At 34.8% G+C, this 16,505-nt stretch overlaps 9 protein-coding genes across 9 annotated transcripts; 2 read left to right on the forward strand and 7 right to left on the reverse strand. All coding sequences in view use genetic code 12, as the record gives it.

Annotated features, from left to right (window-relative positions):
• Positions 1 to 689: 689 nt before the first annotated feature.
• Positions 690 to 2,567, reverse strand: CTRG_05312 (putative electron-transferring-flavoprotein dehydrogenase; the record flags this gene model as incomplete). Its single annotated transcript, XM_002550968.1, has 1 exon — positions 690 to 2,567. One exon carries the CDS (start codon positions 2,565 to 2,567, stop codon positions 690 to 692), a length of 1,878 nt encoding a protein of 625 aa, XP_002551014.1.
• A 798-nt stretch (positions 2,568 to 3,365) lies between these two features.
• Positions 3,366 to 5,888, reverse strand: CDC24 (Rho family guanine nucleotide exchange factor; the record flags this gene model as incomplete). Its single annotated transcript, XM_002550969.1, has 1 exon — positions 3,366 to 5,888. One exon carries the CDS (start codon positions 5,886 to 5,888, stop codon positions 3,366 to 3,368), a length of 2,523 nt encoding a protein of 840 aa, XP_002551015.1.
• A 1,082-nt stretch (positions 5,889 to 6,970) lies between these two features.
• On the reverse strand, positions 6,971 to 7,633 carry CTRG_05314 (uncharacterized protein; the record flags this gene model as incomplete). The annotated part of the gene is made up of 1 exon (XM_002550970.1): positions 6,971 to 7,633. The coding sequence occupies one exon, from the start codon at positions 7,631 to 7,633 to the stop codon at positions 6,971 to 6,973; it is 663 nt and encodes a 220-aa protein (XP_002551016.1).
• Positions 7,634 to 8,054: 421 nt separating this feature from the next.
• CTRG_05315 (uncharacterized protein) lies at positions 8,055 to 8,471 on the forward strand (the record flags this gene model as incomplete). Its single annotated transcript, XM_002550971.1, has 1 exon — positions 8,055 to 8,471. One exon carries the CDS (start codon positions 8,055 to 8,057, stop codon positions 8,469 to 8,471), a length of 417 nt encoding a protein of 138 aa, XP_002551017.1.
• A 5-nt stretch (positions 8,472 to 8,476) lies between these two features.
• Positions 8,477 to 10,078, reverse strand: CTRG_05316 (uncharacterized protein; the record flags this gene model as incomplete). Its single annotated transcript, XM_002550972.1, has 1 exon — positions 8,477 to 10,078. One exon carries the CDS (start codon positions 10,076 to 10,078, stop codon positions 8,477 to 8,479), a length of 1,602 nt encoding a protein of 533 aa, XP_002551018.1.
• Positions 10,079 to 10,334: 256 nt separating this feature from the next.
• Positions 10,335 to 11,834, forward strand: CTRG_05317 (uncharacterized protein; the record flags this gene model as incomplete). The annotated part of the gene is made up of 1 exon (XM_002550973.1): positions 10,335 to 11,834. The coding sequence occupies one exon, from the start codon at positions 10,335 to 10,337 to the stop codon at positions 11,832 to 11,834; it is 1,500 nt and encodes a 499-aa protein (XP_002551019.1).
• A 48-nt stretch (positions 11,835 to 11,882) lies between these two features.
• CTRG_05318 (formate dehydrogenase) lies at positions 11,883 to 12,530 on the reverse strand (the record flags this gene model as incomplete). The annotated part of the gene is made up of 1 exon (XM_002550974.1): positions 11,883 to 12,530. One exon carries the CDS (start codon positions 12,528 to 12,530, stop codon positions 11,883 to 11,885), a length of 648 nt encoding a protein of 215 aa, XP_002551020.1.
• Positions 12,531 to 12,563: 33 nt separating this feature from the next.
• On the reverse strand, positions 12,564 to 13,019 carry CTRG_05319 (formate dehydrogenase; the record flags this gene model as incomplete). Its single annotated transcript, XM_002550975.1, has 1 exon — positions 12,564 to 13,019. One exon carries the CDS (start codon positions 13,017 to 13,019, stop codon positions 12,564 to 12,566), a length of 456 nt encoding a protein of 151 aa, XP_002551021.1.
• A 908-nt stretch (positions 13,020 to 13,927) lies between these two features.
• On the reverse strand, positions 13,928 to 15,487 carry ACH1 (acetyl-CoA hydrolase; the record flags this gene model as incomplete). Its single annotated transcript, XM_002550976.1, has 1 exon — positions 13,928 to 15,487. One exon carries the CDS (start codon positions 15,485 to 15,487, stop codon positions 13,928 to 13,930), a length of 1,560 nt encoding a protein of 519 aa, XP_002551022.1.
• Between the last annotated feature and the right edge of the window lie 1,018 nt (positions 15,488 to 16,505).

Genomic DNA, 16,505 nt, shown 5'->3' on the forward strand with positions numbered 1-16,505 from the left:
TTCTTTCTGATATCAACTATAGTGGTTGTTTCTTTGGAATAAGTATTGAATTTTTTTTTTTTTTTTTTTGCAACCGGAAAACAAAGGCAACCCTTCTGGTTATACTTCTCCAAGGTACCATTAAATCCGGAGGTTTTGAAAATTCAGGTCGTGCAAGTGCTTGGTTTTTCGATCATACAAAAGAGGGTGTTAATTAATGATCACCAAAGTTTGCTGCTTTGTTATTTGAATACTACTGATTGTAGCAACAAACTGATAGGAAGTTAAATAAATCTTCTTTGGGAAATGTAATGAAAACACTTGATTTGTTGATCTACATGATGATCGCCACTTAGATAATATTTATGTTGATCCTCACACGACCTTTGTGTGGTAGAATCAAACATAAACTGGTGGAAGATAAGTATATGTCTGACCAACATGAACATATAATAGATCTAAGATTACCTTTCTCTTGTAAATTTGTTGTTTTTCTACTTTCCAATTGAATTTAAACATTTTGTTCAAATTTTGCACAAATATGCTAAGAAAAAGTTTGACGTTTTCAAAATATTTCCTTGACAAGGATTTGGTGAAATCGGCAACTGAACAACCAACACTTCCAACTCCACAACAAGAACATCCCGTCTCCTATAATTATTAAAAGGTTCATTAAATTAAACATTGCCGTACATATATACATAGAAATATTAAGACATATAGTACTTTGGACCGTCCCCACCTTCTGGGACACTCCAATTGATATCTTGTGAAGGAACTTTGATATCACAAGTTTTACAGTGGATACAATTTTGACTATTGATTTGGAATTTAACCCCTAAAGGTTCCAGTTCATCTTCAATATATTCGTAAACACCAGCTGGACAAAATCTTTGTTCCACACCTTTATATTTCTCCCAGTTCAACTCAGCATGTTTTCTGGTGTCTTGGTTTGGAATCTTCAAATGACAAGGCTCATCTTCATCATGATAAGTACCAGTTCTAGAAACAGATGTCAAAATATCAAAAGTTAATTCGTTGTCAGGTTTTGGATAATCAATTGGTTTAAAGTTTTTAGCTTCTTGGGTCAAGCTTGCATCTGTACCATGATGGGACAATGTCCATGGCTCTTTACCCCTGGTAATCATAGTCAGCAAACCAGAATGTATTAGACCACCAATCATACCAAATGGAGTGTTGAATGAAGGACGAACATTTCTAACTTCGTACAATTCTTTATAACCCCAAGATTCTTTGAAATTATCTTCATATTGTTTCAAATCAATTGGGGTAGACAATTCCTCGAAATTTTCTTCATCACATGGTTCCAATTCCATTTCCTTAAATGTAGAGAAAATAGTTTCAGCAGCAACCATACCACTTTTAACAGCAATATGAGTACCTTTAATTTTTGGAACATTAACAAAACCAGCAGAACAACCAACCAAGATACCACCTGGAAAATGCAATTTTGGAATTGATTGATATCCACCTTCGTTCAAAGCTCTGGCGGCATAAGAAATACATTTACCACCTTTCAAAACGTTAGCATAAAATGGATGAGTTTTCATTTTTTGGAATTCTTGATACGGAGAAATGTATGGATTAGCATAATCCAAACCAATAACTAAACCAACAGCAACTAAGCCATCACCAAAATGATAGATAAAACCACCACCATATTCATTAGAAGTCAATGGGAATCCCAATGAGTGACCAACATAACCCTTTTGGAATTTTTCTGGATCAACCTCCCAAACTTCTTTAATACCTAATCCATAGGTTTGAGGTTGAGCATTTTCTCTTAAATTGAACTTAGAAATAGCCTGCTTACTTAAAGATCCATGACAACCTTCACCTAAAACTGTAACACGGGCATAAAATTCCATACCCGGTTCAAAACTATCCTTTGGAGCTCCTTCTTTATCAATACCCATATCTTGAGTGATAACCCCATTAACTGCGGTTTCATCTTCGTTGTAAATCAATTTATTAACAGCAATACCCGGATACAATTCAACACCCAATTCTTCGGCTTGCTCAGCCAAATATTTGACAACTTCATTTAAACTAACAATGAAATTCTTACCCTTATTAGCTAATTGCGGTGGTTCAGGTAATGGGAATGATGCAGTTTTGGTTAAATATTTCATATGATCAGAAGTAACTTTAGTGATTATATCCAGTGGTAAAGGAATTCCATTTTCTTCAGTCAATTCACTATCTGGAAACAATTCCTTGAATGCTTGTGGTTCAATAACTGCACCACTAACTATATGACTACCGAAATCACCCGCTTTTTCTAAAACAACGACTCTCAAATCTCCATTTCCTTCTTCATTATCCAATTGTTTTAATTTAATTGCAGTTGATAAACCTGCTGGCCCAGCACCAACAATACAAACATCAACATAATCTTTTGCTCTTTCTTGATCTAGTATTTCTTGTTGTTCCTCCGTGAGTTGTAATATTCTTGGGGTATAATGAAATGTTCTTAAAGCATTGATATTCACAAATTGAAATGTTTGTCTTCTTGGTATATTAAACCTCTTCACAGTTGTTCTTGACAACAATTGCTTGAACAACATCTTCTTTTTCCTCTATAGATAAAGTGGAATATGTAGAATGATCTGAATAGTTAAATTTATAGAGAATGTTCAGAAATGAATATTTGTTGGTCCTTTTTATACAAATACTATTGTTTTTGACTCATTTTTTTTTTTTTTTCAAAGAGCTTCGATGTTATAAAAATGCACTGAAAAATACCTGCATATTACTCACCAATTAAATTTGCCTATTTTGTAATCAGTTAAAAACTTTTCTCATCAGACCACGAATATTAAATAGTACGATTCTGTTATCAATAAATAGGACCACCAGGATTAATATATCATACCAGTGGTTTGATGCAATGGAGTTGTAGATCTTCGATCATCAGAATCGATTGCGAAAAGCATATGCAATAACCTACAAACCGTTATCGTTATCGTATTTCGTGAACATTTATTTTAGTCGTCCTCAAAAAGCTGTATGAAATATTTGACTCTGACCAGGTATATCTGTACCATTTTGTGCTCTTAATTTTCGGTTTTCAAAACTATTCCACTCATTAAAATTCAATATACATAAAATAACAACTACATCTAGCTGATCCCAAAAAACATAAATCAGTATTCACATTATACACTATAATCATAATTATATAAAAAAAAAGACATAATAATTGAAAAAAAAAAGATGAGAAGCAAAATGAAGAAAGAAAATAGGTTGAATAATAAAAAGGTGAAACCTTCATATAGCTATGTTTAAATAATACAACGGATAAATTAAATTAATCATAAAAATCATTCAATGATCAAACCTAAGGTCATTCTCTATTAACATTCTTAGGATACCCATACAGTAACTAAGCGTTTTTCATCACTAAAGTCTTGGTATGACTCGTCACCTGCTATCATGTCAAGAACCAAACCCCAGTCATCATCAGAGTTCAAATTAACAAAGTCTCCTTCATCATCTCTATATCTCAATCTTCCAATTGTAACATCTTGGCTAGCCAAATTTGAATTTATTACCTTAGATATGATTTTCTGCACCAAATCATTGAATTCAATCTGTGCTGGTACAATCAATGGTTCAGATAATTCCGTTGTTTTGTAAAGTAGTTTCAATGCAACATCCAGTAATCCTCTACTGGAATCGGATGAAGATGACGATGGCGCTGTTGTATTTGGAGAATTATTGTAGGTATTGTTCAGTGAACCTAAAGTAGTTGACGAAGATGAAACTCTGCTGAAATCTCCGGATTTAACACGATTTCCTTTCATCATACTCAATGTAGATGATGAAGAATGATGGCGTGATCCCTGAGATCCACGTTGTTCATAATGTTGTGGCACCATTTGTTGTGTCGTTGGAGATGACCCCATTCCTGTATAATCATAGATAGACGAATCATTGGTGTTGAGTGACAGATCTGAATCACGTAGTCTTTTGTGGATTTGGGAGTTCATTTCACTAGTTTTCAAATCACGTAAACATTTCTCCCATTGGTTTCTAGTCTCTTCACCACGGTATCTTAATGTAAATGATCCGCTCTCCTTTCGGCCTGACCATGCAATAATTAATGTAGAACCGGGGTTGCTTGGTGCAGATATATTGTAAATCTCTGAGATATATACTCGACCTTTTAATTCCAAAGGTGAAGCGTTATTCTTTCTGGTATTTATACTTTCCAATAAATTAGCAGTAGATGAACTGAAACTTGCAGATGATTTCTTTCTTGTAGAAAACTTGCTCTTCTTTTCAACCTTTTCAGTCTTCTTTTCCTCTATCTCTACGAAAAAGAAAATGATCTTTTCAAAAAGATAAGCCACATATTCCTTTTCAGTATCCGAGTCTTTAACTCCCACAGTTCCATGAAACAACAATTCACCTTGCGCATCCAAGTTAAAACCACGCCAGTTGGCAACTCTTTCCTTCAATTTCTCCAAATGCTCGATATTTTCTGCTCTTCTTTGTGCTTCATTAACCTGATTTGCTAATTCCTTCATGGCAGTATTGGCAACCAACAACTCATTGAAAGCTGCCGATGAAGCATTTGTTTGCAATTCCTCATTTGAAGACTCCGGTGAATGTTTGATCAATTCTTTCAACAATAATGGGTATTTACATAATCTCTGAATTGGCTTCAAAATGTACGATTGCAACTCAAACCCAGGGTCAATCAAACTTGAAGATTTCTTCAAGTTGACAGCTTCTTTATTAATTAAATCAATAGCTGCTAATTGGCCAATGGTCCACGGCTCGTATGCATTGAACGGACCTAAAGAGGCATGTATGAAAACAGAACCGATTCTTTGATATCTTATTGGTACGTTGATATTACACTCTAACCCATTAAGAAACCTTCTTTGGAAATCAATAATCTCATTTAAATTAGGAAACAATAAATGAATTTGTTCTGAAGATAAGTTTTCGGCATCAATCAAATCTTGACGGTATCTACACATCAATTCTAAATCCTGAACATACTTTCTCTCGGTTTCAATAATCTCACGGAAAACTTTAGACCTCTCATCTGTGATTGCGACATCCATGTTAACATCGTCACAACTCGTCAAATCAATAGAGGAGTCACTGTTTTTGGAATAATCTGATAATAATTTGTTGACCACCACAATAATCTTAAGTAAATCTTGAGTATTATCGGAAAATACATTGGAGATGGTAAACATATCTTCATCGTCAAAATTGAGGTGGGTTTTAACAGCGATCAAGAAATCGTAAACCGATTTCTTACAGATTCGCAAATCGTCTGAGCTGATAACTGGGATCTGATAATCTGGAATGATGTAATTAAAGAGAACACATAAAGGTGCACCTTGTTGGAATAACTTCCAAAGATGAGTAGCTGGGTCCACACTAATATTTGCAGGTAATATCCCTGCAGTAAATGTAAATAAATTATTGTTGGTAGGCAAATTGGCAATAGATGAAGACGAAGATACATTGGTAGTTAATCTTGTCAAAGAACCTTGGTTTAAACTATTATCTGAGCTGACAGAAAGTCTATTCATAGCACCATCTAATGATGAATGGTGATGCATGCTACCATTTGCATTATTTCTTTCCTGAGCCAATGCTAATGCTTGTTGTTCACTAAACAGTTCTGCTTGGGTATATGCTTGATTTAAAAATGGTTCCATACCAGGAATTTTCAGTAGCTTTCTCTTTAAAGATTCACATTTGTAATATAAATGATCTTTTGGTGTACTTTGTTTATTAAAGTTGCTGATATTAAGTGTACTTTGTGAGACGGTTCTGGATGGGGGAATTGAACCAATTGATGAGCTCCCTGACATCGTGGACTGTTGTGAAAATGTCCTGAATGGTGTTGGATGTTCCATAGTTAATATAGCCTTGTGATGTATAACTTCAATGTTCTACCGTCAAAAAGAAAGAAAGAAAAAAAGGGAACAAAAAAATAAATGAACTGAACAAGTTATAACTAAGATATGATAGTCAAAATGTGAATTCAGGTAAAATGACTTAGATCTCTGTAATGGTATAAAGCTGTAATATAACCGTTATGATAAAGGATAAATTAGGGATACTAGTATTGTCAGGATCTTGCTGTGTCTAAATCGTGTTTTGTTGTTGTGGTTTAGATGTGATTTCTTTTCTAACTTCGTGTAATCAAGAACAACTAAAATAAAAAATCAAAATCAAAATCAAAGTCAATGCTGCTAATGCAAATACAGAACTCTCTTAAGCTTCTATTATCTGGACTTCAAAACCACTTAATTAGGAGAATAGTAGGGGACAAACGAATATGTAAGTAGATAAATATGTTAAATAATGTGGTAATTTTTCGGTCTTCTTTTTTTTTTTTTTTTCTACGTCTATATAAAAGGGAAAAAAAAAATATAAAGAAAAATATTATGTGTGAAAAAAAAAAAAAGAAGGGAAACAAAGAAACAAAAAAGTAGTGTATCTGGTGTTAGAATTGTGTGTGCAACGGGTTAAAAAAATAACTCAAACAAGAACAACAAACCAAAAATAAAAAGGAAGAATGAAAATTTTAGCCTCCAATACACGAACAAGTACATACTGTAAATGTTTAATTTTCGTTACTTCAATTTTTATTCTCTCAGTACACGTCAATGACAACAAAAGAAATGAAAGAGAAAAAAAGGGGGGGGGGGAGGCGGCAGGACACGAATTTAACCAAAAAAGGTAACTTTGCATATTTCGACAAATGAAAAAGGAGTTATACGCACGACCTTTTTGATCAATCCAGACGATAGATGTCAACTCACTTGTCAGTTGACAATTTAACCCTGTATTTCTAGTTGGACTGTTACTTTGTACAGGATACATGGTTATTGTGTTTTCTTTTTTGTATATCTATTTTTGACTTATTCGTGGCTACGAATAATAGCACTATAAAAGGACATGCGTCTAAATAACTTACCTGTATAACACTAATCTAGTTTTTTCTGTACTTTGGCCTAAGGTTGTCTATGTTGATTGGTGAGACATAATTCTTGGTGAAATCTTTCAATTGAGTCGATCTGTCGTGTGTTTCTTCAATCTCTTGTTTATGATGCAATAATTCATGTTCAATATCTTCTTTGTGTTTGATCTTTACATCTGGATCTTCATTGGCATGGTATTTGTTCCAGTGGTGTTCTTCGTACTCCTCTTCAAATCCTAAATGATGACCAGATCCGTATCCAAAATCTGGCAATTTACCTCCATTATTATAAAATTCTAACCATTCATCTTGTGATATACCGTCGGGATTCGAATGTTTAATTAACAGCAAAACATTCTGGACGACTTCATCTTGTAACTCGGGAGTAACTTCGATGTTTTCTTGACCCATACCTGATCCATCTCCAACAATGATTTTATGGACTAACCCATATAAGTTTAAGATTTCTTTGGCACCAATCAAACCACTGTTATCCAAATCATGTAAGAGAAAGAATGTCTTACCATCGTATTCATCTAATCCATGTTCTTCCTTCATGTGCCAATCCTGCCATGATAAATCGTCTGGTTTAACTTTCAAAGGTTCTTGATTATGATCACCATGAGCTGATATAAGGGGGAGTAATACCAAAGAAAGCAATACCGATAACCTCATTATTAATATGTTGTGTTGTAGTTAGTATTATTGAAAAGTTTCAACAAATTTTCATTAGCCTATTTTTTTTTTTTTTCTTGCTGCAGTTTGTTGATTTTGATCTCAATCGGTTGGAATTCTTTGAGAAATCCAAATCAGATGAAATCTGCAACGTCTAAGTTATTTTATTCTTTTGGTGCGCCACATGATACAGAATTGTCACAGACTTAGATAGATAGATAAGCCCAACAAGTATAAGACGTTAACAACTTACCGTCAAGAGCAGTTTATTCAGTATACATGGGGGTTCAGAAGGATTTCCCACTCAATGTGGGCTACGTCATCAATTCGTCCCAATGTGGCTGCAAGAAATTGACACACCTATACTCCTCTTTTTTTTTTTTTTTCTTTCTTCTTTTACTCCAGCTTCTTTTTGTTATCTATGAATGAACTAAATAAATTCAACGACCAAATGGCTTCAAATTCAGATGATGAATCAATTAGGGCAATGTATGAATATGAAATTGGATCTAGATACAATACTACGGAAGTGAATTCCAGTCCCAACTCGAGCCCTTTATCAATTTCATCTAACCACGAACGGAGAGGTTATTACCTTGGTATTGTCAAGCCAGAAAACTACAGTTTTGTCGCATTTTTAAGAAATGATTATTGTATTAACTGTGGTCTGTCGGTATGCTTCATACCCCGATCTGAACCCTTGCAAGTATTGAGTTGTGACGAGGGTGATTCAACATATACCGTTCTGTACAAAAACGACTCATTCAGTATCACTATGTCTATGGATAGATCTTTTATAGATACTTTCGAAGAAAGGTTGTCATTAATTGAAGACTGAAAATATCACAGATACCATTCATTATTTAAAGCAGTAATATAAGTCTTGTCTTCTAAATATTTCATATCTTCTGGGATAACCTCTTGATCAATCACTAAACTTTGAAAATGCGGTTTCTTCATGAGATCATTCATAACAATTCTTAGATTGGCGTCAGTGAATCTATTTCCACTTAGTTGAACCCACTTAATATTGGGACCAAAAATATTACCCTCTGAATCATATAACAAGTTGTTCTGTGCACTGAAATAGCCAGACAATCTATTATTAGACAAGTCAATGTCTTGAAGATAAGGGAGATCAGTAAATTTTCCAATTATATTCCCAATTCCCCAGTTCCCCATCTTCAAATGGGTCATAGATTTGGGAAAATTCTGGAGAGAAAACTTCTCTAGCTGTATGCCTGACGCAAATGACAAATCTAGACGTTTCAATTGCTTCCACGGCTTGAAATCAAAATTAAAGATACTCAGAAATTCGTCAACATTTTCATTTGAACCATATATTCTTAAATCCTCCAAGTTTGAAGGTAATGCAGTGTATCCCAACCCCATCTCAGTGAGCATATATTGAAGTGCTTGAATGTCAATGTTTAAACTTTTCAAATTTTGGGGGAAACTAACAAAAGTTCCAAATACTTCATTAAGACATAAAGTAGTCAATCGCAAACACTGTTGTGTGAGATTTGATACATCGAATCTTGAAAATATTATCATTTCTCTCATACTTGAAGGGAAATCTATCGCAATGCATTTGGCACTGAAAAAAGTCAAATTCATAAGCAGTGACATTCTCCGAAAATCAATCGTAAATTCAATATCGTGTCTTGCATTAGTTTGAAATGTTCGTAGATTTATCGGTAGTTGTATCTGACTTTCTGCATCTATTGCACTCTCCAATCCTCTTAGATCCAATGGGCACAGCAAATATTTAACACTACGCGGAATATATCGCATATCTTCATTTAACATTCTTGGTCCAATAACAAGATCAATTAAATTTTCAAATTCCATATCTGGGAAGAAATTACCTGGAGTAAAGTCGGCTTCAAATGATATTTCTAATCTCCTTAAATTTTTACACCATGCTTTGTTATCTCCATAGATCTCTTCGTCCATGACATAAAAATCATCAAGTCGATCAAATCTGTATGGCAATTCCTTTAACATCATTACATAGGCAATGTCAATCCCGCTGTATTTGAGATCTCTTAATGTTGTTTGAAGGTGGGTATTGTCTAGTATACCACAATAACTTTTATGCGTCGATATGATGTCAACTGGGTTTTTAAAATAGATATATTTCGGGAATGGAATGTGGTTATCCTTCACAAATGAAATTAAATTATCGATATCGCCAAAAATAGGTGTACTTTCGTCTTCTGTAAAGCCATCTTTCCGGAATCTTACCTCTTCTATTCTGACAGTTTGAAAATCAGCTGAATTTATATTCTTAGTTTCTATTACAACCGTAGAATACAATTGGGGCAATGTATACTTCTTAAGTAAAGGAAAATCCTTCAATTCCACTAAAAGTGAGTTCGGTAAATAACCAATTATTTGATTTATTATTTCATGAGGTAGATTTATGATATTTGCAGTATTCATATCTCCTGCTAGATAGTGAATAAGAAATAGAGGGGGCGAGAGGAGGAGGAGGAGCACAAATTAAATTCTCTGACGCAAAATCAACAAAGCTGGCAGCTCTTTATTCTTCCAAGGTGTTAGAGTGAACCGTGTACTGGTAAGGCAGGAGAGAGAGAGAGAGAGAGAGAAAAAAAGAAGCAACGTAAACACTGAAGAAAGGGTTTTTCCAAATAAAGATAGTAATAACAACATCGGTTCTAATCAACTTCAAGTTCCAATGTCAAAAGGAAAACCCAATATGAATGGGTATAGCTCTGTTCCACAAGGGACAGTAGCACATGATACAAGATCAACTCAACCAAATGAGGAATTTGAACTAGAAACATTGGATTATGAATATGAATTTCCCCCGCTGCATAATAACGCCGAGCTTCATGGTATAAGTGAAGATGAAGAAATGGAAGAAGAAAAGTCAGGGACTTCAACCATGAGAATGGCATTTATGAATATGGCCAACTCGATATTGGGAGCTGGTATTATTGGCCAACCATATGCATTCAGAAATAGTGGATTAATTGGCGGTATTCTCGTAATGATATTATTAACTATTCTTATTGATTGGACTTTGAGGTTGATGGTTAAAAATTCAATATTGTCCCAGACTAAATCCTATCAAGATACTGTTAATTATTGCTTTGGACTACTGGGTAAAATTATACTATTGATAGCTATAAGCAGTTTTGCATATGGTGGATGTATGGCATTCTGTGTGATTATCGGGGACACTATACCTCATGTGTTGAAAGCTTTCATACCAAATTCTGTTACAAGTGCGTCTGGTGTGAGTTGGTTGTTTCAGAGAAATACCATTATTATACTATTCACAACGTGTATTTCATTTCCGTTGTCATTGAATAGAGACATTTCAAAACTTGCAAAGGCATCTGCGTTTGCATTGGTGGGTATGTTTATTATTGTGGTAACGACAATTATCAGAGGGCCTTTTTCAACTGCAGAGAAGGGAGAAATGACAATCAGAGAATGGACTTTTAATAGTAATATATTTCAAGGGATTTCGGTGATTTCATTTGCATTGGTGTGCCATCATAACACTATGTTTATATATCAATCAATGAAAAATCCGACATTGGCCAAATTCTCCAAATTGACACATATCTCATGTGCTGTTTCCATGTTGTTCTGTATGCTCATGGCAATCAACGGGCTTATTAATTTTGGTGACATTACTAAGGGTAATATTTTAAACAATTTCAAGAGTAATGATAATTGGATCAACGTGGCTAGATTTTGTTTTGGATTGAATATGTTGACAACTTTTCCATTAGAGATATTTGTGGTCAGGGATGTTTTGCGAGAAATTGTATTAGCAAGAAAGGCCGATCTGGATGGAAGCACTGCTGGTTTAGAGCTTAGCACGATCCAACATTTTACCATTACCACTTTTTTGGTTTTCAGTTCAATGTCGGTATCATTATTTACGTGTAACTTGGGTATGATTTTAGAGTTAATTGGTGCTACTTCGGCATCATTAATGGCATATATATTACCACCTTTGTGTTATTTCAAATTGTCATGGGACCAAGTTGAGTACAGACTGGCAATGCCAAAAGATAAAAGAAAATTCATTATTTACAAAGCTATTCCTAGTATTGGGTGTATATTGTTTGGGTTTGCGGTGATGTTCATTTCATCGTTTATGACAATTAAAAACAGTGTAAATAACAAGTCAGGAGAAGATCACTGTAACATAGATTAGAAATAAACAATATAGAAACATTTATATAAAATCAAATATATCAATCATCTATTTATTGTGTTGACCATAAGCTTTAGTAGCATAATGACCATCAATAACAATGATATCTTGTGGTCTGTAGTTGTAGGTCTTGTTGAAATATTCAGTCAAGATTTGTTTAACACCATTGGCGTATCTAGCTTGAGCATCTAAAGAAGTACCAGAAACATGAACAGTCATGGCATTACCATAGTCTTTACCATATGGATTGTGCATGGTTCTCCATGGCATGTCCTTTGGAGCTGGTTGCACTGGCCAAACATCACCACCATAGGAAATATGACCAGAGTTGACAGCATCAGCAACGGCTTGTGGATCGGCCAATGCACCTCTAGCAGTGTTGATCAAATATGAACCTTTCTTCATTCTGGAGATCAAATCTTTGTTAATCATACCTCTGGATTTTTCATACAATGGACAGTTGACAGTAACAACATCTGCACGGGAGAACAATTCTTCCAAAGTGTCAACTCTTTCAAGGATATCATCAACATCATTAAACAATTTAGAAGCATCGTTGATCTTCTTGACAGCAGCATCTGGTAAAGCTTGGTAGTCGTAGTACAACAATTTCTTTGGATTGAAGGCAACTAATCTTTCCAAGATTCTGTAACCAATTCTACCAGCACCAACGGTAGCGAAAACTTTACCTTCCATATCGAATTCATCTTTGGCAACAGCTGCAACATCTCAACCACCACTGATGGCTTGGTGATGACCCTCGCCGTAGTTTCTGATCAAAATCAACATGGTCATAACAGCATGTTCAGCAACAGATTGGACATTGGAACCAGTCACTTCCAAGACAGCAATACCTCTTTCGTTCAAGGCATCCAAATCATAATGGTCAGAACCAACACCAGCAGTGATACACAATTTCAAGTTTGGTGCATTAGCAATTCTTGATCTTGTTACATAAGCTGGGAAGAATGGAGTGGTGATGATGATTTCAGCTCTGTCCAAGTATTTATCAAAAGTAGAAGTTGGTTCTGGATCTTTATCATCAGTAGTGATCAATTCGTAACCATGTTCTTCAACAAGTTTTCTGATACCCAATTCGTTTTCAATGGTACCCAACAAACGTTCTTCTTCTTTGGAGTGTTGACTACCAGTGTAAAGAGCCATTAAAATAACAGGTTTGGACATTTTTGGTTTAGAAATTAATTTGTAGTAGTTTTCAGTATAGGGAATATTTATCAATCGGATGATTGTTGGTGATTAGAATGAAATTGAAGATATCATGAAGGAAATTGCTTGGATATTTATAGTGTTGTTTTTACAGTTTTGCAGTCATTGGCTGAAGTATAGATTTTCAGAATAAAAATCACTCGGATCTGGAAGATTTCAATTTGTGGGGAGATTTCAAATGTTTATTTTTGGGCCGCTCAGGGGCTTTTTCTAAACACGTATGAAGTTCTTTGCATTGACACTTAATATGAATTGTGGAGTTGTCGGAATTCCTTTGGTCTGTCTCCTAGTTCAATTGGTCTGCTTGCTGATAGATACTGGATGACTATTGCATACTATTTGCTGATGTTCATGATAGATAGTTCATATAAGACATTAAGTTAGTATCTACTAATTTGGGAGTTAAGGAGTTTGTGGTGATAATAGCGGGGAGTAGTGAAATATTTAGGGGTAAAAATAATCCGAGTGATTATGAAGAATCGGCATAGTATTCCGCGTAATTAAAAAAAAAAAAAACTCACTATTCTCAAGAGCGATCTATAGCGGAGAAACAAAGTTACTCTGCAAATTGAATGACATCAATGAAATATTTCAATAGTGGTTATATGCTTGAGAGTGATTAGAGGGTCGAACTATAGTCAATAATTGATTTGTAACAAAATAGAATGAGTATACATTTTCGATTACTATACATTGATGAAAAATGCTAGATATTATTTTGGTGATATAAGCAAAATGACTCGTTGCTTTTTTTTATCTATCTCAATATACACAATGGATGAACACCCAGCATAATCTTGGTTACTTTTCTGTTACCTTTACAAAGAATTAAATATATTAACAGTAATTTACAAGATACACACTCCCTATTTGTTTAATTTCATAGTACCATTTTCTTGCAAGTTCAAGTGCATAGCAAAGGCTTCGTTCAACATGTGTGGTTCGTGTAAGCACTTCTTCTTGGTAGCGTAGAAAACAGATCTGTCAAAGTAGTCCTGTAATTGTGCTTGATAATCTGGGTGAGCACAGTTGTTAATGATAACTTGAGCTCTTTCTTTAGGACTGAGACCTCTAAGATCAGCTAAACCTTGTTCTGTAACAATAACATCAAGATCATGTTCGGTTTGGTCAACGTGAGTGGCCATTGGGACAATACAGGAAACACCAGTTGGATCGACTTTAGTTGGACGAGCAGATGGAGTGTGCATGACAGATAATTTAGCATTTCTCAAGAAATCAGCGGAACCACCCAAACCGTTCAACATTCTTGAACCCATAACATTGGTAGAGTTGGCATGGGCATAGATATCAACTTCAACTGGAGTATTGAAAGCCAAAACACCCAATCTTCTGATAATTTCTGGGGAGTTGGAAACAACTTGTGATCTTAAACATAATTTCTTGGAGTAGACATCCCAGTTGTCATAGAACTTCTTGAAACCTTCTTCGGTCAATCTGATGGAAGTGGCGGTAGCAAAATCCAAACTTCCAGATTCAAAGAAATCCAAGAAAGAATCTTGCAAGACTTCGGTCCAAACAGTCAAGTTCTTGAAGTTGGATTGTGCCAAACCTTCAACAACAGCATTAGCAATGTTACCAATACCAGATTGTAATGGGTGCAAGTTTTCTGGGAGACGTCCTTGTTTGACTTCGTTTTCCAAAAATTCAATCAAATGACCAGCAATTGCTTGAGATTGAGCATCACTTGGGGTATTTGGTGGGACTTTGTCACCTTCGGTAGTTTCAACAATGGCAACAACTTTTTCTGGATCAACTGGGATAGCAGTTCTACCAATTCTGAAATCTGCTGAGGTGTGTGGGTATGGTTGTCTGAATGGTGGGTTAACTGGCAAATCAATATCGTGAATACCTTCAAAAGATGGGGTTTTTGTGTTGACTTCAATGATGATTTTATCAGAAACAGAAAGCATTTCTGGAGAAGCACCAACAGCTGGACCTGGAACAATGGCACCGTCTTCGGTGATAGCAGTGGCTTCAATAATCGTGTAGTCCAAGTTAGAACCATTTGGTTTGTTTTTGGTGTAGAATCCGTAGGTTAAATCTTGTGGGAACATAGACAAGTGTTTGTCAAAGAATTGAGTTCTACCGTCGTTGATAGCAGCGGCAATTGGCTTACCGACTTGATGTGGAGATCTGGTCAAGATCATGTTGTTTTCAGCCCATCTACTTTCCTCAGGACCAGCAGAGGCACCAACAAACAAGTGGAAACCCAATTGACCTTGTAAATTGTTCTTTTCAACGTGGTTAACCAAAGCAGTTGGGATAGCTTTTGGAGCACCAACACCAGTGAAACCTGACCAACCCAAGTATTGACCATTTTTGAACAAGTCAATACATTGTTCAGCAGTTCTTAATTTTTTGAGATATGGGGCATATCTAACTCTTTGTTTCAAAATGGCAGACATGATTAATGTAATTGAATATGTGTTAAAGATCTATTAGAATGAAAAAAAAGGGGGAAGTAATAGTATTATTGAAACAAGTAAGTTTTGTGACTGATAGGAATATGTACAATTGAGTATATAAAATAAGGATAGTTGATAAATTCGGTGGAAAGTTGGTTCTTACTTTTCAAATGAAAATAAATAAATTTGCAATTAAAAGTAGAATGAAATTAAAATAAAAATGTGAAATTGAAATCAATTGAAATAAAAGAAAAAGACAACAAATAAAACAACAGAAATGTAGGGGTTCTCTTCTTTTTTTCTAACAAGTCTCTTTTCAATTTTAAGGAATTTTTGATTGTATTTATAGTCAATTTTTTTTGCTTTCTTTTTTAATGCATAGATTGAAAATTTTTTTACTTGTTCCGTTTTTATCTGTTTCGTGCATGTATGGTGGTAGTGGTCGTACCCGTAATAAACTTAATGCTATATTTAATTTTCAATTATTTTCTTTTTTTATTCCTTTGTGCGTGTTTACAATCGGAACCAACCAATGTCGTGCACATCATGTAATCCGACATCGTTTTTATTTTTTTTATTTTTGTTGGTAGTGCGACATTTCCCCTCCTTTCTCTATTTCTCCTCTTTTCTTCATTTCATTTCCTATACCTGACAATCTGTTGGCTAATGTTTGTTTCGTTTAGGACGTGGAGTTTTTTGTTGTGCTACCAACTAGCCAACAGGATGACAAGTCATAGCCTATTTCTTTCATCATGTAATCTTGAATGAATTTCAGTTTTCTAATTTCCTTTCTCCTCCCCGCAATACTGACAGTAAATCACAAACACATTAGAACAGCGAATTTTTTTATTTTATTTATTCTTTTTTAATGGAAACCAAACACACAAACTCAACAACCACTTAAAGTAAAACCCAACTACTGCACGACTTTATTGCGACTTTTGATTTTGTTTTATCTTTGCTTCCTCATTTTTTTTTTTTTTTTTGTTGGCGATGTGTGTTGTCTTCGGCCAACAAT

This window comes from Candida tropicalis, assembly GCF_000006335.3.
Source record: "Candida tropicalis MYA-3404 genomic scaffold supercont3.8, whole genome shotgun sequence".
NCBI lineage: Eukaryota > Fungi > Ascomycota > Pichiomycetes > Serinales > Debaryomycetaceae > Candida > Candida tropicalis.